General features: G+C 41.1%; 1 protein-coding gene across 1 annotated transcript in view; it reads left to right on the top strand.

Annotated features, from left to right (window-relative positions):
• The window catches only part of DSCAM (DS cell adhesion molecule), a gene marked incomplete at both ends in the record, with an annotated part of 461,919 nt that overhangs the window by 345,279 nt on the left and 92,081 nt on the right, over positions 1–24,559 (top strand). Inside the window, 5 exons of the mRNA XM_084272693.1 lie at positions 5,368–5,564; positions 8,596–8,692; positions 10,087–10,215; positions 16,447–16,614; positions 20,372–20,442. Of these exons, the coding sequence (XP_084128819.1) occupies positions 5,368–5,564; positions 8,596–8,692; positions 10,087–10,215; positions 16,447–16,614; positions 20,372–20,442 (662 nt within the window). The remainder of the gene's footprint in view (positions 1–5,367; positions 5,565–8,595; positions 8,693–10,086; positions 10,216–16,446; positions 16,615–20,371; positions 20,443–24,559) is intronic.

Here is a 24,559-nt window from a genome sequence, read left to right as displayed (position 1 = left end):
GTGTCAACAGATTTCTTTCACACTTTGAGCCACACAGTCAGTTTTCTATTCTTAGGCATCTCTACTCGGCATTGGTGAGGCCACACCTCGAGTACTGTGTCCAGTTCTGGGCTCCTCACCATAAGAAGGACATTGAGGTCCTCGAGCGAGTCCAGAGAGGGGCAACCAGGCTGGTGAAGGGGCTGGAGAGCAAATCATATGAGGAGTGGCTGAGGAAGCTGGGGCTGTTTAGCTTGGAGAAGAGGAGGCTGAGGGGAGACCTTATCACCGCCTACAACTACCTGAAGGGAGGTTGTAGAGAGGTGGTTGATGGGCTCTTCAGCCAGGTGACAGGAGACAGGACAAGGGGACATGGCACAAAGCTGCCCCAGGGCAGGTTTAGATTGGACATTTGAAAAAAATTTTTTACTGAAAGAGTTGTCAGGGCCCGGAACAGGCTGCCCAGGGAGGGGGTTGAGTCACCTTCCCTGGATGTGTTCAAAAAAAAGGGTAAATGAGGTACTTAGGGATATGGTTTAGCTTAGGATGGGAATGGTTGGACTTGTTGATCTTCGAAGGTCTTTTCCAACCTTGTGATTCTGTGATTCTGTGATTTAGGATGAGAAATAAAAGCATTATTTTCATCTGCTGGAGACGTCACAGTTTTACCAAGTAACTGTATGCTTAAACTGAAGTGTTTGAGCAGTTCTATTCATTTAAAATTCTCTGCTAGATTCCAGATTCCATTTGAATTCTGGAGAGGTGCTTCTTAAGCAAGCAAAGATGTCATTAATGAGAAAGGGAAACCTGAAGTTAGGGGAGGAATTTTGGCAGCCCACTCACTGACTCCTGGAATTCTACTAAATTTGAAAGTAAATTAACAAATAGAAATCAACTAATTATAGTGTGAGAGCTAATCTCCCTTAAATGTAAGTAGTGTAGTTTCATGGACTTTGCCTGAGCAAAAGTAGAGTGAGGAAGGAATTCAACTTTAATGCTCTTCTCTTTTATCACAACTTCTATCCTCATTTTCAATGTTATTTTAATCCAAGGTTGTTTAAACTGCACCAGAGGGCTGTAGGCCTCCGTTCTAGAAGCTATACAAGAAAAAAAGATGGCATTCGTCTTCCCTCATTACAGCACTAGTGTGCACATCTCCACAATGCCCTTAGATTTCTAAAGATGATGTTGTTAATACTATAAAGTGATGAGATTACTCCTTACTGGGTTGCTGCAAAGAAAGGGGAAAGCAATGGGTTGGCCTGGGAAAAGGAATAAAAAAAACAAGTTTCCAAAAGAAACCCAGCTTTAAACAGAGAAATCTCCTAGATCAATGCTTCTGTCAGTGATATGCATACCTTGAAAATGAACATTTCCATAATCTATAAACTGTAGGTACTGTTTTGTCCAATTTTGACCAGTAAACCATTAGCAATGCCCAGGACCACCTGGCACGCTTCACACAAAGATGTGGAGAAACTTAGAGGAGAGAAAATTAGATTACTTTGTCCTGATAGGGAAGCCTACTCCAAAATCCTGAAATATGATGCTATGCATTCCTTGAATGTGCACAGCAACATGCCCTTCCCTTCCAAAATTCTCTTATATAAATACATATCTTTATATATGTGTGTATAATGTATATTTGAAGAGATATAAAGGTTACACACACTTAATATGGCATCTGAATCATCTTGATATATTTCTAAATGCTTTCACTTTTTTAAAGACATCCTGAGAGAATCTCATGCATTTATATCATACAGATTTCATTTGCTTATTTACAGTTTTCTAGATTATTTTGTCAGTAAAGAGACAGCATATTTATCTCAGTTATTTGCATCAGTAATTTGATTAAAGATAGTTTAAGGATGAAGAAATGCACTGCCAAGAATATCCCTGGGAATGTGTCTTTGTTACCAGAAATCTTTTGACATAGAGGAAGATAAAAGAAGAGCTTATGGTTTAGGATCATTGGAGATAAATTGTGAAGAGTAAAAAATCAGCTTTGGAGGAAAGGGAAATATTTAGCTGTGAGGCATTGCTATGGCAATAAGGAATCCGTGTGGAAGATTATGTGAGAGGAAGGGAAGGATAAGCAGGGATAAAGCTCTGTCTGAGGAATAAAGTCATCTTTCTTTACATGTTTTTATGCTGCTCTTATTAAGAAAGTTTGTTCAAAAAAAAAAAAAAGATCTTCATAAGCTAGCCTCTGTTTTTCAAAAAGTGAGCAAGATAGTCACAGTGTTAATTTGGCACTGTCACCCATCAGGGCACTTATGGTAGACAACTGTTTAGGAGACCTGAAAGTGAGCAAGGGGTCTCTGAAACAGGCTACTCAAGGTCTGTGGGATTCAAATCCAAATCTCTAGGTGAGTACTGTGTGCTTTTATCTGTCAAACAGGAGGAGGGTAGACCTGCCAGTGCAAGGCTTACTTGCTCCTAAGGGTGAGCCATCCTGTCCGGGGGCACAAGCACCCTCATTGCTCAGGTGCCTATGGGGTATATACCACTCCTACTTAGCTCCTGGATGAGCTAAGTGTTTGATCCTTCTGTCACCAGAGAAACACGAAATAGGAGATACTGATGGGAAGGAGGACTGCAGCTGTAGAGGAAATCATTTGGGTAACTTGGGAAGCTGGCAGAATAGATAGGAAATAAGGTTGGAGGAGGAAAACTTCGCAGTAGGAGTTAGGGAACATGTGAGAACCTGAGTAGGTTACATCATGGAGAGGGAGAGGTGAAGGGGGCTGGTGTGTCACATGGAGAAAAAAAGAGGGAGATGCAGATTGATGCAACTAATGAAGAAGAAAGGGACATGTGGGAGGCTTGGAAAACTGGAAGAAAAAAAGGTGGCACAAGCTAATGATGGACTCCTTAGTAGCTTGCCACTCAGTTGAATTTGGTCTTTTAGTAATGTACAAAATGCATAAAAGGATTATCTCCAGTGTTAAAGATGAAGACACGTGTTCAAGTGCACATACAGGCACTTACAGGGGCCACAGACCTGCAACTGCATAGGTCTAGTAAGTTAGGTTCTGTTTGGCAACAACAAGCAGATGGCCACAAAAAGTGTCTTTCTGAAAGTAGCCTCCTTGTGGGTTCTAGCACTTGGACAGATGCCAGATAAAACTGAAGTTATTTTCATTCTCTGAAAGATGGAATCAGACTCCTAATTTTCTATTCTAATTATTCATCATTTCTTCTCTATTAATGCTCCTCTTTGACAAAACTAATAGATAACTAATATCCAAACAGTTAAAAAAGATGTACTTCATCACCAATAGATATCAGTGCCTAAAAATCCTCACATCTCACACAAGACCTTTCTAAGAGTTCTGCCTGTAATTAGTTCCTATTTGAAACTCTAACCCACAGCTTCACAACCCTGTTAATTTTCAAATCAGTTTGTTTTGGTTCAGAAAGCCTTCGAAGAGAAAGGGCTGCATCCTGACATATTGTCATATCCAAGAATCAACAACTCTGGCATGTGAAAAGGTCATGCCACCAAGCATTAACATTTAAGAATAGCAATTATAGTAATTCATTTAAATAAGGGTGATTTTTTTGCTGTCCAGTAACAATAGATGCAATCTATGCAGGAGGAATGGCCAGGCCTCAAATCAAGTCCTGTGCCAATGTCAAATTCTTAAAATAGGGACCCAGAGAAGTTCATGTGGAATGAGTGAGTTGCTCTGATCAGGAGAGGCAAGTATTCATGCATAAAAACAAGGGGAGTGGGACTATTGCAGAAGGCAGCCCTGGAGCATAAGAGCTTAGAGAAGTGACACTACGGCTTTGAAAGGAATGGCCGGATGCATTCAGAACAGATCAGTTCTGTGTGCTCTCCAGGACTTTCCAGCTTCTCCCAAGCAACAGAAAGGCCAGAAATGAGGGACAGATTCATGGGCTTTGAATCTTCTTACTCAGAAATGCCCAGGTGCTATTTATTGCTGCACAAATCATATGGAAAGGAAAGGACAATATACTGAGGACATCAAAGGGACTATCCTGTTTCAAAAATGCCATGTTTTGAGGGGTTGGCCATTGAATACTAACAATTTTTTCTTCCTATTTGCACACAAAAAAATTATTCCAAAATGTGAAAATCATAGTGCATCTAGAATCATAGAATGATTAAGGTTGGAAGGAACCTTAAAAATCATCAAGTTCCAACCCCTCTGCCATGGGCAGGGACACCTCTCACTAGACCACGCTGCTCAAGACCCCATCCAACGTGGCCTTGAACACTTTCAGAGAGGGAGCAGCCACCACCTCCCTGGGCAACCTGTGCCAGTGTCTCAGCACTCTCATAGTGAAGAATTTCTTCCTAATATCCAATCTACATCTGGGCCCTTCCAATTTAAAGCCATTCCCCCCTCATCCTATCACTATATGCCCTTTTTAAAATGTCCCTTCCCAGCTTCCGAATAGGTCCCCTTTGGGTACTGGAATGCTGCTATAAGGTGTCCCCTGAGCCTTCTCTTCTCCAGACTGAAAAAGCCCAACTCTCTCAGCCTGTCTTCATAGGAGAGGCGCTCCAGCCCTCTAGTTCTCTTTGTGGCCCTCCTCTGGACCCATTCCAACAGTTCCATGTCTTTCTTATGTTGGGGACTCCAGAACTGTCCACAGTACTCCAGGTGGGGTCTCATGAGAGCGGAGTAGGGGGGCAGAATCACCTCCCTTGGCCTGCTGGCCATGCTCCTTTTGATGCAGCCCAGGATATGGTTGGCCTTGTGGGCTGCAAGAGTGCATTGTTGAGCTTCTCATCTACCAGCTCCCCTAAGTCCTTTTCTTCAGGGCTGCTTTCAAGCACTTCATCTCCCAGCCTATACAAGTACTTCCCTCCTTCCCTGATGAGGATTGCACTGACCTGGGTGCGAGACCTTCCACTTGGCCTTGTTGAATCTCATGAGGTTCATATGGACTCACTTCTCCAGCTTCTCCGGGTCCCACTGGATGACATCCTGTCCTTTTGGCATGTCACCTGCACAAGAATCAATAAATTTTTACCCATTCTTTATTGGCCCCATATCAGAATGCTTATTATTTAATGTAACTTTATGTACTGTGAATATTTTAATTATAAGTTGTCCTCTGAGCAGCAAAACAATTGGAACCACGCTTCCTTTGGACTTGCATCTTTTTTGTCTTTACAGCCTCAATGTCCAGCCCCAGCTCCTCTCTGCAAAGCTCTCTTTGAGGCCCATCTTCAATCTTATGAAAATTCTCCTATACAGAAATGAAAATAAAATAATGTTTTGCATTGTTGTCCATCTGGTCAAGTATGGACAAGCTGCATGATACCTAAGTTGAAGGGTCAACCCTGTATCATCAGACTAGTCTGCTCACTGAAGAACATTCATTTTTGCTTTTGTCTGGTTTTAGTTCCAGCTATGATAACTTCCTATCCAAATACCACTTTGGCAACGCAAGGTCAAAAGAAGGAAATGAGCTGCACAGCACATGGGGAGAAACCCATCATAGTCCGCTGGGAAAAAGAAGACCGAATCATTAACCCTGAAATGTCCCGTTACCTTGTTTCCACCAAGGAAGTTGGAGATGAAGTGATCTCTACTCTGCAGGTAAGAAAACAAAGTGACCCATGGCTCATCTACATTTGTGAGAGTATTGCTTGATAGGGTTTCGGTAGGGATGCACAGCTACCTCTGCCCTACAATGTCAGATCCTCACCACTTGCTCCATCTGTGATAGTAGCCCTGGAGACCTAGCAGCAAAGGGAGGTGGAGGAAATCTCTGCATCCCACACCCACAGAAAAATTAGTTTCCATCTTCCCATGCTCCAGAGGCAACAAGAGGGTGAGCCTGGCTTGCAGCCCTCCTCTGCCCTCCCTTTCCCTCTCAGGAGCAACGTGCCTTAGCCTACCCTTCCTTATGCAGCACAGCTCAGTTTTGAGTATACTGCTGATAAGTGCTGAGTGAATATCTGACCCCTAGCTCTGATGTGTTAGGCTTACCTTCACAAAAATCATTAAGCTGTTTTGAGTACTTTTTCTCCTTCCCTTTGACATTGTGGGGCACCTGAGACCATTTTACAAAGTTAGGTTAGTCATCAGATTCAAAGTGAGATGGAAGGAAAAGGTATACATAGATATGTAAGTAGTATTTCTACTGCTGCCAGTAGTATTTGGCACTTACTGTACACAGTAGCAGAAGTCACCAAGCCTCCTAGCAAATGGTCATAGTCTGCATCTTCACTTCTGCTTTCGTGACAGGCAGCTGTGTGGTGGTTTGGGGACCATATATCTTGACCTGCCTGGTAAATGAGCATGTGGGAACTCCATTAACTCCTAAGTGGCTGACTGGATAAGATTGGGAGTGTCACTGCTGTTTTGGGGACTTAATTTCCCCAAGATGCCATGGAACCATAGGAAACTCCCACTGTTCTGATGCGACCTGCAATGTCGAGCTATGACATTGCTCTCACTATACCAGGATACAGCTTTTCACACTCAAATTTAAAATTTACCAACATGAGCAAGTTATCAATCCGTTTCCTTATATTTTTCACCTGCCTTTATGAAATTGGAAAGAATTTAGAAGAATTAAAATAGATTCTCACTCAAAAATCTTGATTTTCCATTTTTCAGTCACATTCTTAAAAACATTTTTACCAGGCTCAAAGAAATAATTCTCTAGCTCTCTGGTGATTGTCTATATTCTAGTGTAACTCTTAAGGTGTATCTCTGTCTTTAACAGCCCAAAATTGTGTTGGATGATATCCAATAAAAATCTGTCTTTGCTCTCTGTGAGGAAGTTTTGTCATTGGTTTCTATGAGGAAGAATAAGTCCTATGTGTGAGTTTGTTCATGTTAGTATATTTGCATTATGAATAATATTTAATTATACGATAGACCTCTAGACCTCTCTGCCTACATTCGTCTTACTGACTTTAATAAGATAATGCCTGGATACACAACAATATTTCTTTTTGGAAGGCTGGAGACCTGCTTGGAGAATTCTCTTCTGAAGCAGTTGTGTACGGTAGCGGTGTTTACATCCATCTGTATGTTGTATACAGACCTTAGACTTCTAAGAGATAAAATGTACCCCAAAATAGAAAATGTCAGGATCAAGGCTGTCTCTGAAGCTTTTAAATCGGTGCTTTTGCATGTGTGCATGATGATGTGATCTTTAGTTGTATACTCAGCTTTTATTTTTTCTGCAGGACCCCTGCCTCAGTCAGGCATGACTTGGATTTTCTCTGGAGTTGAATTAGGGTTGAGTAATGAAAGACACTGTGTGATGCAAGGCTGATCATTGAAACCTAACTTTTCACAGGTGGCCAATAATTGTGTGTTCTTTGTTTTCTAGGTACTTGCCTTGAGCCCTTGGGGTCTGATTTGCAGAAGTACTAAGCCCTCATAACTGCAGCTTAACTCAATGGAAGCTGTTATGAACAGATGAAATGCTATTTATTGCTAAGGACTCTGGGGGGAGGGGGAAAGAAGGCCCTAGATGTATCAAATTGGGCTCTGAAATTTTTTGTTTTTCTATCTCAAAACTCAGCCACACGTGCAACTTAACGCAGCTTGACAAGTTACCGGATCTCAGATGATAACTCTCCAATATTCTTGCAGCAAGTGGGAAATTAATCCATTTATCTTAACCAGTGGTGAATGAGAGTTGTGCTCATATTTCTGTGTCTTTGCTAAGGACTAAAGAGCACGTGGAGTTACCATGGCTCAGCTAATATGTGGCAACTTGTCAAGCGGCCACAAACATTATCATATGTCTGGTTCCTTAATTCCCAGTACAAAATGGTGGTAATACTCTTCATGATGTCAGGGTTTATGAAAATAGATTCATTCGTGCTTCTGAAATGGGTATTGCATAGGTGAATGCCACAGAAAAGGCTATGAGAAAATGAATCAGTCTGTCTTCAGGGCACAGTTTGAACTGTGTGCAGTAAATAAAGTGTGGAGCAGCACACTGAATGATGAGAGGAAAATGGCATTTGGAATATCTGCTCGTTTAAACAAATCGTCTCCCTGTTGTACAATGAATGAAGCAGTGGTCCTGTAGAAAAATATCATTATAATCATGTATGCAAAGACTGTGCACAACTTTCTATGATACTAAATTACAAATTGAAAAGAAAAACCACCCAGAATTTTATTATGAGGCACCGTGCTGAATACTACAGGGTTCACCACCGATGTCTGAACCTTTATTTCTTCCACACAGACTTCAGCCACCTGAGTTATTTTCAGAAATAACTGAAAAAATTTGGAGGCAGCAGGAGGCACCATTTTGTATGGAACATTTCAGCCAACTGTTAAATACTTGGCAAACTTATGAATAACTGGAAACAAGACTCCCAATGAGAAGCTACAGGAATAGGTGGTGCTCCAACCCCTGACTACATGCGTAGAGCTGATAGCCTGCTTCCTCAGCCAGGTGTTGCTAGTTCTGATAAGTGTCAGCATTTTGGATGCTTTATTATGCATATGTATGTCTATAACACGCAATATCTATTTATTACTGTCAAGTAAAACAGTTTGTACAATTTTTCTTGCACCATACAGAAAAAGCTGTTGGTTTATTTTCTCTGCATGCTGTTCAATCAATCACTTCTTTTCAAACCACCTATAGATTTTGCCAACTGTGCGTGAAGATTCTGGCTTCTTTTCCTGCCATGCCATCAATTCTTATGGGGAGGATCGTGGAATAATTCAGCTCACTGTGCAAGGTAGGAAGAGGACAACATAAGGAAAAAAACACAGCTATTGTAGTACAGTAAGTGTATGCCATCCTCAGAAATCTGTTGGGGGAGGGAGGCTCTGATCCTAATTAAATGTATTCCTCGTTGTCAAAGAAATGAGGAGCCACTTTAAGATGCTCAGCCTTTCATTTTCCAGCATCGCAGATTAAATCAAAATAAAGGATAAGCTCAAGTCTTTCTAGATCTGTATGAATTAATAAGGAGGATTTTTCCTAAATACATTAGCTGACAATCTACTAAAGATATTTAAAACTCTCATCTTCAGTAGGGACAGTAGATATGACAGGGGAAAAGGTTGCATTTGTTTTTAAAGTAGAAGTGTGTTTAAAACCCAAGTCTGAAATAAAGCAAAACCGATCTGACTTTGGAGAGAATGTTAAACCTCCTGTGGATCCTGAAACAAAATATTGCAAGCTTAATCAGTCGAAAGAAATCGTAATCAGTTTGCGCAATGCGAACTGGAGGAAGTTGTGTGGCCTGGGGCTGGGGTTCCCCCCCTGCAGGGTCTCACTGGGGCAGGCTGCAGCGAGTCCTGGAGCGGCTGAGGTGACCGAGCCCGAGGGGCAGAGCACAGCTTATTTCCGTGCTGTCCCCATCCCCCCTGTGTGCTTATATGCACACAGCCAGTTTCTGGGCACTTGCAAATTCCTTTCTCCCCGCTCTTGATTTCAAGCAACTGCAGATGTCAGTGAATGCCCAAGGCAGCCCTACCGGGAAATTCAGGCAGAGTTTGAGGACGGGTTCTCAGTTACACCACGGCTCATTTAAACCGCCTTGGCAATTTAAAGGGGCATTAGGATGAGTATAAAAACTATTTATTTACATCCTTAACTCCAGAGGAAGAAAGAGGCCTGAATGTAATTTTAAATGATTATCCAATTGTACTTTTATCAAATGAAGACTTTCAAACGTACTCAGGGAGACAGAAACTTTACACACACCCCCCCCCCAAATTTAGCACTTTTAAGTTTAGCATTCATTTTTTTGCCATCACCTTTTGTGTAAAAACAGTAGAAGTATCACTGAAATGTGGCATTCAAGGCAAAAATCTGTTCTAGCGTGAGCAGTCCAATCTGGAGTGCTTTTAAGGAAATGCAACTATATGTTGCATAGAAGAAGGTTAAACAGAAGTCAGTATTCAAAGTTATGTCAGGGACTCCTAGTTGAAAAGAGGCTTTCCCTCCCTCTGTTGAGCATTCTTCAGCAGGTGGTTAACTGGCTCAGGGTACCAACCAGTGACCAGAGAACATGCCATGAGAGCTTACCACTAGTAAGCTGTGCCAGTGCCACACTCATTTATGTTACCTTGCAATGAGCACAAGCTTTCTTCTCGCTAAAACTGTGTGTGTGTGTTTACTCAGAGCCCCCTGACCCTCCTGAAATAGAAATCCGAGAGGTGAGAGCACGCAGCATTGCCCTCAGATGGACCATGGGCTTTGATGGAAACAGCCCCATCACCGGCTACGATATCGAGTGCAAGAACAAATCGGGTAAGAAAAAATCTTCCTCTGAAGTAATCCCCATTGTTAGTCATTCATCACTGAATTTGTATTGTAAAAGATAATTCATACATTGAAACTGCCTGATGGAAATTGTTACCATGGTTTATTTAATCTTCCACAGTAAAATTTATCTTCATTTCTTGTCCTTTTCTTTTTTTTTTTTTTTTTTTTTTTTTTTTTGAGGTAAGGACTTAAAGTTTAGCAATTGCTTCTTTTCCCTTTTACCACAGAAAACTACATGGTCTGGTGGGGGGGGGAAGCGGGGGTGTGGAACAGAGGACGGACACAACACATCACAAATTTTGCTCTAAAACAAGCCATTCTAGGCAACAGCTGGTATGATAGTGTAGCTAGCAGATTCTTGATCCTTTTTGTTAGCTTTTCTCCACTTGGATTTTTTTTTCCTTCTCATTTTCTATTTTTCCTTATAGAAAAATACCTGCCTTTACAAATTGTCTTTTCTTCTTGTGCTGATTTTTAGAAGTTATTTTCTATCAATGTATGAGGACGCAGCATCTTCCCTTGGGAAAGTAGCAGGAAAAAAAGATAGTTGTGACAATATTGAGACAAAGCAATCTGGGTAGTAGTTTACTGAAACACCATGCAGTGTTTTCAATAACAGACTGGAAATGCACTGAAGGATTAAGACCTGTGGTACATATTGGCACGCCAATGCAAACAGATAGCTCTCTGCTAGGTCACCATAAAGTCACATCAGTGAACATCTAATGGGGTGAATGAGGTAAATTATTAAAAAAACCAAAAAATCAATCCCCTAAGCCAGGGAAATGTTCCTGTTCTAGTACGTATTAAGCACCAAAAATGTTCAACTGTCTATTGAAATCTAAAGACCTTCAAGACCTGCTGGAAGTATGTCTGTGATGTGAGATCATACTTAGAATTAAGTATGCTGTCAGGGTAAGTGCTGTCCCTGAGTCAGGCTTTGAGAAGGGGCTGGGTAGGAAATCGCAATGAAACAAGGTTTTCATATTCTAACTATGATTAAAAAGATAGTGAGAAATCATATCGTACTGGTTTACATTAGAGTTTATTGCCCTATTTGTAAGCGGATGTAGTCCATTAATACTCACGCTCAATGCGTGGTTGTCGGTGTAATAGTCTATTTATCAAAGCAATTATCATACTTTTATTATCTTCTCCATTTATTTCTGAAATCTAAAAAAGGACTTGTTCATAAAATTCTAAAATTTAGCCAATTTAGAAAAGACAACCCATCTTTACTATTTTCCACTTGTCTATGATGTGGATTTCACTTGTGCATTACCTAGGGAAAAAAAAGCATGATGCCTTTATTATCAGGTAAAAAAAAATTTCAAGAGTGTTGAATCATCAGTCACTGGTTTTGCATCACTCTGTAAGTAAAATTGATAATGTATAGGTGAGCACAGTACCTGAAAGATTACAGGTAATAATTCCCAACTGAGGCTGTGGTCAGGAATCACAACTTTGGAGATGTGTGCCTTCAAGGCATACCTAGAAGTTTCTGGGCTCTGTTTTCTTTTTGATTTCCATTCTTTACAACCACCCACCTGCTCCAGAACAGGTTTTGAAAGTCATTCTTGCCTGATAGGCTCTTTTCTTACCCTAAAAGATCACTTGTATTTCTGAATCATGCAACTCAGCATGATTCCCAACTAGGAAGACAAGGAAGATTGAGCTGCTTTCCTTTGATTGAAGCCATGATGGGAAGGGATTTCAGAGCTCTAAGACACCTTTGTTAGATTTACTTCAAAGTTTTCAAGTGATAATGCAGAATGCTGGCAAGGATTAAGTGGCAATCACTGTGAACGTGCATTGCAAAATTGTGTCTCTCTAATATGGCATGTCAGATCAATAGCAAGACAGCAAATGAAGTGCCATCAGATTGGATGAAAACATCAGGATGCAAGGTAATGAGGAAGGAAGGAAGGAAGGAAGGAAGGAAGGAAGGAAGGAAGGAAGGAAGGAAGGAAGGAAGGAAGGAAGGAAGGAAGGAAGGAAGGAAGGAAGGAAGGAAGGAAGGAAGGAAGGAAGGAAGGAAGGAAGGAAGGAAGGAAGGAAGGAAGGAAGGAAGGAAGGAAGGAAGGAAGGAAGGAAGGAAGGAAGGAAGGAAGGAAGGAAGGAAGGAAGGAAGGAAGGAAGGGAGGGAGGGAGGGAGGGAGGGAGGGAGGGAGGGGGGGAGGGAGGGAGGGAGGGAGGGAGGGAGGGAGGGAGGGAGGGAGGGAGGGAGGGAGGGAGGGAGGGAGGGAGGGAGGGAGGGAGGGAGGGAGGGAGGGAGGGGAGAGAGGAACAGAACAGAACAGTGGGTGTCAGAATTGGTGTGGGAGAAAATATTTCTTTGTTTATGAAAGCAAAATAAATTATACTTCTTTTTTTTTGTCCTAAAAACAGCAGATTGTCTTAATCTCTCTGCAAATAAAAGAAAGTCTCAGATTTTTTTAGAATCTGAGACTGAATGTTCAGAGAAACTGAGGTCAGTTTTTTAAACTCTTGCACAGAATTTTAGTAATGTAAGTCATCAAGAAGATGAAACACCAAAGATGGCTATTGAAGAACTTACAGAGGGTAGGGGAGAATTTAAGAAAGAGAAGAGAGAATTAAGAAGACTTCTCACTGTTTCTAGATATTAAAGGGACAGAAGAAAACTTAAGCAAAGCATTCATAATTCAGGCAGTAAGCTCAGGAAACATCCTGCCAAGGCCAAAGTAGAATTGTAAACTGTGCAGTTGTGTTTAGTGAGAAATTTCCATCTTTGATGCTTGTCCTGAGGGCTCAGAAATGAGTTTACAGAAGGATGCATCACCTAGACATCTCAAGAAGGAAAACTGAAAAAGTTTTCAGTCTCAAAGAAAATGCAGGTGACTGTATATCATGCATGGACTTCAGTATATGGTGATGCCCTCATGCATCCTCACTCTCCTGGCTGTGCCATCAGACAAAAAAGACTCATTAGTCCCCTGCCAGAAGGAGCATGGAGTTGCCTGTCTCATGGGTAGGTGGCACCTGTAGGGTCCCCTTGCCATGCAGAAGCCATATGAATCATGGGAGCTCAGCAGTTTGGGCTTGTTTCAGTACATAGACATGATGCTTGTCTGTACAGAAACGTACCGGTGGCACTCAGCACTGGCCCTTCATTGAAGTTGCTGATGTGCAGCCACCAGACTTTTCCATCAGAGATGTACAAAAAGGTTTGAAGATAGGAACAGGTACGTGGGTCCCACTTAGAGCCTCTCTTCTCCTTCTTTTTAATTTTGATGTCATTATGGAAAGCTGAGGTGCAAACTGAACATCAGTTCCCTCTAGGTCCTGATCTGAAGGGAGAGAACTGTGGTTTGCACTTTCTTGCGTTCGACTATGAACCCCTGCTCCTTCAGGATGAAGATACCCTCACAGAATTGTGGGGGTTCTCCCCCAACCGTCCCACCACCACCACCTCCCCCCCCAAAAAAAAAATCAAGGGTGGAGCGGGGCGTCCGGCCGGATGCAGTACCGGCAGCGGCCACCGGGTGGCAGCGCCGGCCTGGGCCTGGGAGCTGGCGGCCCTTCTTCCCTTCCCTTCCCTTCCCTTCCCTTCCCTTCCCTTCCCTTCCCTTCCCTTCCCTTCCCTTCCCTTCCCTTCCCTTCCCTTCCCTTCCCTTCCCTTCCCTTCCCTTCCCTTCCCTTCCCTTCCCTTCCCTTCCCTTCCCTTCCCTTCCCTTCCCTTCCCTTCCCTTCCCTTCCCTTCCCTTCCCTTCCCTTCCCTTCCCTTCCCTTCCCTTCCCTTCCCTTCCCTTCCCTTCCCTTCCCTTCCCTTCCCTTCCCTTCCCTTCCCTTCCCTTCCCTTCCCTTCCCTTCCCTTCCCTTCCCTTCCTCTCCCCCTCCTCCTCCCCCTTCCTCTACCCCTTCCCTTTCCCCAAAATCATCCTTCAAGAGCCCACAGGCCCTCGTAGCTTGTTTGCAGAATGGCTGGTAAGCTGCTGATTTTCATAAAATCATACATTTTACATACAATTCTACATTTTACACATTGCATGCTTTCCATATAACACCCACAAGTGCCCGGGTGTAACATTTTATGAGTGGAGTAAAGAATTTGGTAAAAAATCCACTCTTTTAATTTTTATGGGTTTTTTTTTTTTTGCTAGTGAGTTGCTGCTTGTTTTCTGTGCTTTTTCAGTCCTTCTATGTAAGAAGGTTTTCGAGCACTCTACAACAACAAAACCAGAAAACCAATAGTCAGTACCTCACTCAGTTTCTTACCACATGAATGAGAGCAAGTATTTTCAGGGTCTGTTAGAAGAAAATGATTTTTTTTTTCTTTTTTCTTATTAACACAAATTTGTCAAAACTGAAACCAGTTTTGGTGAGAAGTCGATCAGTTTCTCTCTGGATTGACTCCGTTTGGGAGGCATTGCTTTTGCTGGTTTATTTTTCCCTTCACAAAGTGGATATGTGTACCAAAATATATTCTGTATATCCAAGCATTAGTCATAAACAAACACCATAAACCTACATTTAGAAGTATGAAGACTGTGAGTTTTCATGCCTCATATGTCAGTTCTTAATCTACTAAGAGATACAAGAGTTTTTCAAATTTATTTATTTTATTTCAGCAGTTAATATGTACTCTAGAGTCCTTCCACTCAGAGGTCAGCATTTCAAACAACTGAGTAAAAAAACATAAGCAATTCGACAATATACAGACATTAAAAGAAATCATTATCCTCGTCGGGTGGAACCTAGCAGGTTCTCCATACCATGTGGGTCTTCCTTAAAATTCCTTTCCTGTTGGTGAGGTGCACTGGAACAGACAGGATCCCCTTCTGTGCTTGCATAACGTTTAACACAACGGAGCGTGGCTGCTGGTTAAAATTCTGTGAAGTTTAAGAAAGCAAAGTGGAAGCAAATTGTGGCAGCGCTGCCTGCAGGTAACTCCTTTAGAGCTCCTGAAAGTATCCTGCCGGGGAAGCTGTGACAAACTCGGTTACCAAGGAAAAACAGATTCAGGCGAATTTGTTAGCACTTGAATGTCTGATTCCTTAATGTTCTCTGGGTAAACTAAGCCACGCAGACAAGCAAACAGGCTCTGTAGCGAGCCAAGCTGCAGATGTCATTGTGACAACTCGCGCATCTTTTAGCAGGCTCATATAAAGGAATTTACACAGTATGTGCAAATATTTTGTATCTGAGTAGAGCTTTCTATTTTTAAACCAGTCTTTCTTATCTGCTGAGCTTTCAGCGATCCTGCCTACAGTGACCCATCCTGTAAAACACCCCTGTAGAGACTCCAGTGACATCCCCCATAGGATGCTGCAGAGGTTAAAGAAGGAACATCGCCTGCAGTAAGAAAGAAATGAAGGATAGCAACTCATAAAAGGCATTAAGATGCTTTAAACAGACAGATTCTATTATTTTGTTTGCAGCAATTGAATGTTTGGATGACGAGGAGGGGTTACTGTGTTTAGCCAATTTTCATCCTTTTTCCTATTGTATGTCTGGAGAATTTATTAAAAACGTAACAGGCAGATGAATAGTAAGCATGAATAATAACAATGCACTGCTCTTTTTACAGATACATGCAAACAGCTCAGAGGGTTGTACGTTCCCTTGTATTAAACCACTCCTCTAGCCTAACGTAAGCCTCAGAAATAGCATCAGTTCTGGAGTGGGTGCTGAGCCCCTTGCCTAAACCAGAAAACTAATCCAGGCTCATGCTCACTGTTCACCTATGGTCTGACCTGGAGTTTGGGATCAAACTTTCTGCCTGACCTAAGAGCCTTCCATTCCTGTTAATTAGTTTCCTTTCCTCCTCTTTGGAGCACAACCAACCCTCTCTCTGAGTGAGGATTTCGGTGGGGTAGCAGCTCCCATCTTTTTCAGTTTTTCCAATGTATCGATGGTTAAAAACCAGTATGCACACACATATACATGCATACACAAAACTGTGGCTTCGTTGCTGCTCTCACCACCTCCTCAAGAGGTAAAGGAGTCGCTATTTCCATGGATTTGCTGATGACCCTGTGGCTGAGAACCCATTATTTACAGCCACACATTTGGAGCAGTCAGGAGTGCTGTCAAGCAAGGCAGATCACTCGATTTGCTTGTAGCAGCAGGCGTTATCTGGGTTAATTCAGCAGTGGTGGTACCCCGCTCTGTGAAACTATTTAACTACATGCTTGTGTTAGCACAGTTAACACCATCTTTTATTTGTCTGTTTTATTTTAATCTCTTATTAAATAGACTCTTGGGATTCTGTTCAGAGAACCAAAGATGTTTCCCCTCAGCTAAACCAAGCCACTATCATTGACCTCCACCCTTCCTCAACTTACAACATTCGCATGTATGCAAAGAATCGCATCGGCAAGAGCGAGGCCAGCAATGAGCTCACCATCACTACGGATGAAGCAGGTACGCTCTGGTCTTTTAGCATCTGCAACACGCTGGGAATTACTGCTCCTTGACATGAGGGATCTTTACTTGAAATGCTGTGTATGTTACTGCAGCTGCACCGAAAGAAATACTGAACAGTTGCCATAAAACATTGTGACTTTTGCAACTTCATCGTGCAGGCCTGTAATTAAAGCTGTTCAGTGGCATCTAGTGGTCAAAGAAGACATTGTGCTCCAAATATTCAGCCTGTCATAATGGAAATGGGACGTTGATATCTGCAGTCCGGCAACTCAACCAACACATCTTATTTTTAGCAGTGGTTCTTCCCCTGTGGGCCTTCTAGCTTTCCTTAGATGCCCAGGTATTAGTACAGGGAACGAATTTAAGCTACCCACAGTCAGGAATATTGATCTACGTGAATGTTAACTTCCTTTGGTATTCTCTCCACTACCCCACCTACCATTTAATTTTCTGATTGCTGCTGGCTGTTATTAATTAGTATAGCCCTCTGTTCTTTGTTGCCATGTGTTCTTTCACATTGCTACAAGTTTCTGTACCAGGAGGACTATGCAGGCATTTTCACTGTGATGGCTGGAGCAACTTGTTTATGCACTAAAATTGTTGCCTTCCAGTGCCGTCTTGTTTTTATATCTTAGGGCTAGCAGAAGTGGCAGATGGATAAAGACATGCTAGCACATCCCAAGGCCTACAGATTACATGTGACAGTAGGAAAGGCTGATAGGTGACAAGTAGAGGGCTAGCACTATGTCAGCAATTAGGAATGAAAATACTGAATGGCCATAAATACTTCTGTGAGGTATATGTTGCAGTCATATACAATGTATTGATGGTGTATAGTAGAGAGTGACCCAAGCAGCCTCAACACCCGTAGCCATGAAATTGGGTGAAGTTACTCCGAAAAGACTTAACCAGACAGGAGCTTGAAGACATGTTTTTATCTTGCTAATTTTATCTTTTCCTGTTATACATCTTATGCTAAGTTAGCAGTGCACCCTTCTTTGGGAATTTTGTAGTGCAAGTATCTAGGTGACAGTGTCCCAGCAGTGAAAACTCTACTTCTTTTTCAAGATTCATGTTGGTCTACTTATTTTCAGTTCAGCTAGTATGAATACAACTATGTAATTCCCATTCATTTTCTCTGTAGGTGAATTTGCTACAGTGAAAATATACTTCTGGGCAGGAGAACATGTTTTTTGTTCCAAGAAACTGTTGGATTAGGAACAGGACACAAGGGCTCATGGTGCAAAGCAGAGTAAGCAGGAGACAACATGAGCTGCATTCTTTTTTTTCACCAGGTCTCTTTTTTCATCCTAGTGGAAGGAAAGGAGTATTTGTGGGTTTTATGAGCATTCCATGAGCAGCTTTACTAACAGTGAATAGTTTGTTTGCAAAATATTTCCCATTTGATCACAATATTTCTCTCCCTTTGTTCAATAAAACTGTGAAATGACTAGGGAAAACAGGCTACCTATTCTTCCAGACAGCATCATCTGTATCTCCAAAATTCACATCCTTCCTTGTGCATATACATCAAAGTGGAGGGGTCGGTCTTGGATCTATTCTCACATTCTCTCTTATTCTCCCATGCTTGGAGCATTTCTTACTTGTTGAGTTTTTTCTGCCTGATAATTAAGTTGTCAGGATCAGCAGCTGGCCTTGAAATAAAAAAACAGCTTCCCCATGAACAGGGTGGAACCTTAACATCACATTTTATTCAGTTCATTGTAACCAAGTTTCAGAATAATTGATCCTTTTGTCGCTGTCTTTTAAAGAGACATCTATTTGGAAAAAAAAAAGACCAGCAGTGTGGAACTGTATTCAAAAGTCACTGATCTACCTAGGGAACAATTGGAAGAGAGGAGGTCAGGCTTGGGCAGATTATGTGATGTTTGTCTCCTGAGATTTGATTTCAGGTGCTGTGCAGTCATAGGAGCGTCAGGCTTTGATCACTGTTTACTTCTGTTCTCTGCCTTTACAATAGGAAACGGGGAACAGCATGGTTGCAGGGAATGAGAAAGAAGGTAACGAGAAAGGAGCAAAATAAAGATCCAAGAAAGACAGTGTAAAAACTGAACAACTCAAACTATGCTATTGGCAAGGGGACACAGATTGTGCCCAACATATTACAGCGATGTGAGAAGCCCAGCACCAGCTATTAGAAAGCAACTGCAAAAGGACAGCCAAGAATGGCATGATTTCAAAGCTAGAGACCACATCTTTCCCTCCATACATCTACAGTTTAGCACCTGTGTTGGAAAATATACTTGAACTAACACTTGTCAGAAAAACAAAAGCATCATGGCTATTGTTTTATAGTGAAACTAGTAGAGGGAGATGGGTTATCTGTTTCTTTACATCTTTGTCACAAACTCTGTATGGCATTAAGTATGTAAAATAGATCATTTCTTATTTAACATTTCACCATGGTACGTTGGGAACTGTTAGCTACTCAGGTCTGTAAAATCATTTGGAGTTTTTCAAGGAAAACTCAAGATTTTAAGGAACACATTTTAAAAAACAGTTTTAGAATCAAATGCTTTGCTCGAATTCCACTACATTATAATGTGCCCCGAGAAATTATGTTCATTTTTTTTCAGCAGGGGGACTGAAAGCTTCTCCTTCCTATACACTAATACAAGGGGAATGGAAATAAAGTTCTTGCAACCTTTGGAAATTTCCCATATGAAGTAAAGTCAAAAATGGCATAGAATAGGGCATATTTAATAACTTAAACATATTATAGGCTGTGTTCTGGGTCTCTCTGCTTTCATCAGTTAAAACAAAATGTTCTGGTTCCTTTCACTGCAGCTGTCATTTACTGCTGCTCCACCTCTAACAGCCCCATCTCACCCTTTTTATTGCTTTACTTCCTTTGTCATGCTATTAAACTTAATTTAATACCTTTTACTGAGGCCATATTCTGCATCAAGGGAACCCTTTACAGCAGCATGGGATTACTCCATGCCTTTCTTCAAGTCTTTCTTTTACAATGATTTACCTCGCTGAGCAAGCATTTTACTTCACACCTCTCTGTTCAGTCCCAGCCAATTCTTGATCTGTTTTGCAGCTGCCCAGCTGACAAGTAGGTTCCCCTAGACTTGGGGCCTCCTTTTTTCATTTGCCTTTACAGCATCATGCACACACTTGGCAGTGTTATCAATAGTAGATAAAACTCTTTCTGACTCAGGCAGGAGTTGCAGTGTGCTTTTTTCATCTGGAAGTTATTTTTTGCCTCATTTCCAGGCTGGGATCCTTACACCGGGGAGGTGGAGAGGGTAAAGCCTTCAGGTGTATAAAATATTTGGTATTTGACTGCGGGTGCTCAGCCTCTAGTGACCAAAGGGGATTCCACTGGAAAGTCTGTGGCATGATGAAGGTCAGCTGGGGAGCTCCTATCTCACCTGCTTTCAAATGGGTTCTGCTGCCCTTCTATCACCTACAGGGTCCTGACTGGTGTTTACAAAACAGAAACAGCATTGTATGCGTAGCGCTAAACATGAAAAGTCACTATTATTCACTCTTATTTTATTTTCCAGGTTGTTAAGTTTTGTTGTATTTCATTGTCGGCCAGAGGTGGCACCTGGATAAGGAAAATGCTAGGTTCCGGGTTTTGAAGTGGTTATCTTCAGTTTTCCATTTGACATTGACCAAATCTTTGTGATGTTGGTGCGTTAAGTTGAAAACATGCCATGTGAAGTGCTGAATTCTGTGTGTTGTGAGGGTTGGTTTTGATCCATCTCTTCTGTCTTCGCAGCTCCCGATGGTCCACCTCAGGATGTCCAACTTGAACCTATATCTTCACAAAGCATAAGGGTCACCTGGAAGGTAAATACACACAGCCAAGAATATAGACTCTGACAGTACTTCGGTACATCCAAAGAGGTTCCATTGTTAGGAGTGTTATAATAACTATGGAATAGTTATTTAATTTGGGAAAGACCTTGCAGGTACCTTTGCCAACAAATCCTATATTGGTGATTAAGACTGGTGCATTACGTGAAGAAAGAACCTTCCATTGGATAGTAATAGCAGCAGCTGTTTGCCTGTACTGATGGTAACAGCATTTCCTACTTTTTTTCAGTTTCAGAGATGAGGGTATGTCCTTGGAGAATGAGTACTCACAGAATTTCACTGTGGTTTTCGCCAAAGTTTCCCCAACCCATTGAGACTAAGGGGAGGTTTTTTCCCATTACAATAGGCTTTGGGACAGGGCCTTACTGAAGGCACATCTGCTCACAGAGAGCAATATAGTGTCTCAGTATAGGCCATGAGAATTAATGAACCAGAATAACCTATTCAAAAATATCAGCAATTGATATTATTTAAAATTCTGACAAGTCTTGTGACTCAGTTCATTTTTTTCTAGTATTACCCAGTGTTTTGACAACCACAAATTGTTTTAAATGCTTTTGGTATGAAGAGGTACTTAAACCACGTTTTAAATGACTTTGTGCTATATACTGCTTGTACATTGTAGCGGGCAGAATAAAGCTATCTAATTACAGTAGTGTAATCTCAATATGAATAGCAGTTTCCAAATTGTATTGATAATTCCATATATTTAAGATTTTGAAATATGTAGTATTAAGTGCTGGGCTAGGATGGTGGCATAATAGTCATTAATTTCTATAGTGATGTTAATTACTCATGCGAATGTGGATATCATTGCACCATTATATGGACATACAGAATGTCAGTATAGTAACAGCAAACTGCTGCTTATTAACCGTATAAATAACTGTAGGATGCTTTTAAAAATATTATTATTCATACAATAAATAACCAGCACTATTCTGTGTTAGTTTTGAGTAGGTTCCTGAAAAGACAGGTTTTGGCAGTGCACAGTCTCCATACAGGCAGACATATAACTACTGAGATGTCCAACTAGTACAGAGGGACATCAGATGTAAAATTTTTTGTAGTAGTTCAATGGTGGTTTTAAAATGGTGGATTAAAACTTCTGTTTCAGTGAGACATTTCAGTACTTCAAAAGCAGTAATCTTTATCAGACCTCATATGCACAAGCACTGTGCTTATTATTTGACCTCATCCACATCTTAAAATTATATCAGTGTTGGTTTTCATCACATGGTTTCAAAAACCAAAGGCTTGTGGTAATCAAACTGATGTTTGAAGTGAAACACAACAATGTATTTATAAAATACACACATGAACTGTGGATTTAAATGCAGCACACGGTCAGCAGAGCAAAGGAAGTAGCTACTGAAGCAATGCAGAGTCTACAGTGATTTTCAACAACTGAAATAAAAGCTTAATGGGATGTTTCTTTTTAAAGCACTCAAGAACTGTGACTGCCATCAGATCTAGTAAACTATAACCTCCAAGCCTCTGTGTGTGAACTTGTTTTTATGGATGTGTGGGTAGGCAGATTGATAGGCTTTGCTTCCTTTTTTAAAGTTCACTTTGGAGGATATTTTCAAAAGCAACACAAGAAGACAGGTGATACTGGTTCACTGCTGAAGTTTATAGCTGCCATTTGCAATTCCAAAGATTTGCCATTAAATTTTATAGATGCAGATGTGTGAAGGCAGCTACAGGGAAAAAAAAATCCAAACCTACATTTCAGTAATATTGCCTGAAATATGGTTCAATTTGAACTTCCAGGCCACTTAACTTAGTGTCCTGATCTCTAGGTATTTTCTGGGGAGTAGAAGAATGCCAAAATAGTAGCTGGAGTTGTACTCTTAAGACCATGGTTGGAATTTGGTTTGTGAATACTTGTCAAGTGCTGATCAGTATCTAGTAAAGAAAACAATCACAGAAACAAGCTATGCATTGAATATATATGCCATTGCCCTGGCAAATCTCATGAGCTGAGAGTAGAGATTGTGTTCCACCATTGGAGGGAGCTTAAGGCGTGAGCTACTTGGGACCTTGGAAATGTCTTCTTGTACCCAAGCAGCATATATCTAGAGAACGAAAGGTAGTTCCATCCTCCCAGAACTGTGTACCCCTAGGTGAACCTGGTGCTACGTACTATGCAGATGCTGGTATTGGAGTTTGCTGTGGACTGTGTTGCTCACCCAGTCTCCAATGAGCACCCAGTCTCCTGTGAACCTCTGAGATACTCCCACAGATTCAGCCTCTGTTAAAACTTTTAAAATTAAAACTTCTGATTTACAGCTAAGCAGTACCTGATGTGGTCAAGCAGCATGAGAGGCACTGTGGTAGTGAGTTGGTCCTGGTAGCATGTCCTCTAGCAAAGTGCTAGGATGGCACTGCTGGGGCCAGAGGAAGCCTATAGCCCTGTCATGCAACAAGACCCCATGAGATGCTGTTTTGCAAACAACAGAAATTCTGGAGGTCTGCCTGTGAAAGGATGGGCAGCAAAAGGTACCACTGACACTTCACTGAAATTCTGCTGTGACACCTTCGTGCTGTCAAGCCCCTGTGTGCTCAGCTTGAAAACCCTGTGCCTTGATTTGTAGTCATTGCTTTCTCTGCTTGTAGGTTGGCTCATCTGGTGGGTGCTAAATTTCTCTGTGGTGATGGACATAGTTAAAACCTAATTGCCTTCCTTGACTTTGAAGCTCCTTTGCAGTTAAAATCTAATTGTCTTCCTTGACATCAAAGTTCCTTTGCAGACAAAGGTGAAGACACCTAGCTGCATTCCTGAAAGGTTCCTGCTTTTGTAACTCTACCTTTACTGGAATTTCTAGATGGCAATTTGTAACAGCTGACTGTGAAGCCCCCCCTGAGTAATAAGTCCCAAACCAGGAGTGGACCATTCACTTCCCTTGACTTATCACAGTTCTCTCCTGGCCAGAGCAGTTTTAGTCCATTACTCAACAGGGTACTTTAAGATGGTCCCACAGACATACTATAGTTTGGTCCCATGCTGACTTTTGTGTAGGTCCCCACAACGCAGTCCTGTGCAGAAGGCACTCCTTTCATTGTTCAATATGAAGTACTTCAGAATAAAGAGATATCCCATGAGATCAGTTCTATAGTGTCATGGAGGCAAAAAAAAAAGGAATAAAATAAACCTAGAAATAACCTGGTCATTTTTATTGTGGAGGCATGTGGAGCTTTTGCTCCATTTGCTATTCTGACATTATACAAAAGGGACTATGTAAAGAACCAGCTTTATTTAAAGTTGCCAAATCTTATTTAGATACAGACAAAGTCAATAACAGTGAAAGGAACAGAGAATAACACATCAACTATCTTTCATCTTATAACAAGTATTATTTCTGCAGCTTGCTACAAAAATTAAGCTCCCTTTCAAGTTTCTCTTAGACTGCTTTTAGATCATAGTTCAACAAAGTTCTATAGGTCTGTTATCTATTTAAACATTTCTATGTGTCCACATAGAACATTTGGTTTCTAATTTTAAATAACACTCATCACTTTTTAGTAATTTAAATTGATGCAGAGAGAATGGGAACAAAGCAGGAATTATATGGAACAGAGCATGAAAATATTCAGTATCTTTTGTAGTACTTCACAAGGTAAACAAACCCATTAAATTTAGGCATGGAAATATTCCTTCTCCTCTTTGTCCATATAAACATGCAGACAACTATAAAATTACATATGTTAAAGCTCATTGATATGCTATTTTACAAATATTGGATTTTATGAGATAAGCAGTAAAATCATGGACTGCAACTAACTTTTTCATAGTGTTCTATGACTACAGACAAAGTTAACAATATTTTTTCTCCATAAACACTTAGTCATGGACAAATGTTGCTTCACTGAATTTTCTGCCAATAATGTGTCTAGACACAAGAAGGTATATACATCACATATAATTTATTTGTACAAAAAATCAGTCTAAAATGAAACATTTAGGTAGTACTAACAAAGAACTTTTGAAGTTTTGTGGAGCAGAACATTCCAATGTTTCATTCTGAAGTGACTTTAGGCTTATTTTATATCATTATATAAATGTTTTATAACATTATATATATAATGT

Source organism: Gallinula chloropus (genome assembly GCF_964237585.1).
Source record: "Gallinula chloropus genome assembly, chromosome: 1".
Classification (NCBI taxonomy): Eukaryota; Metazoa; Chordata; class Aves; order Gruiformes; family Rallidae; genus Gallinula; species Gallinula chloropus.
Note: the sequence above shows the minus strand (reverse complement) of the source record. Positions and strands in the feature narration are given on the sequence as shown.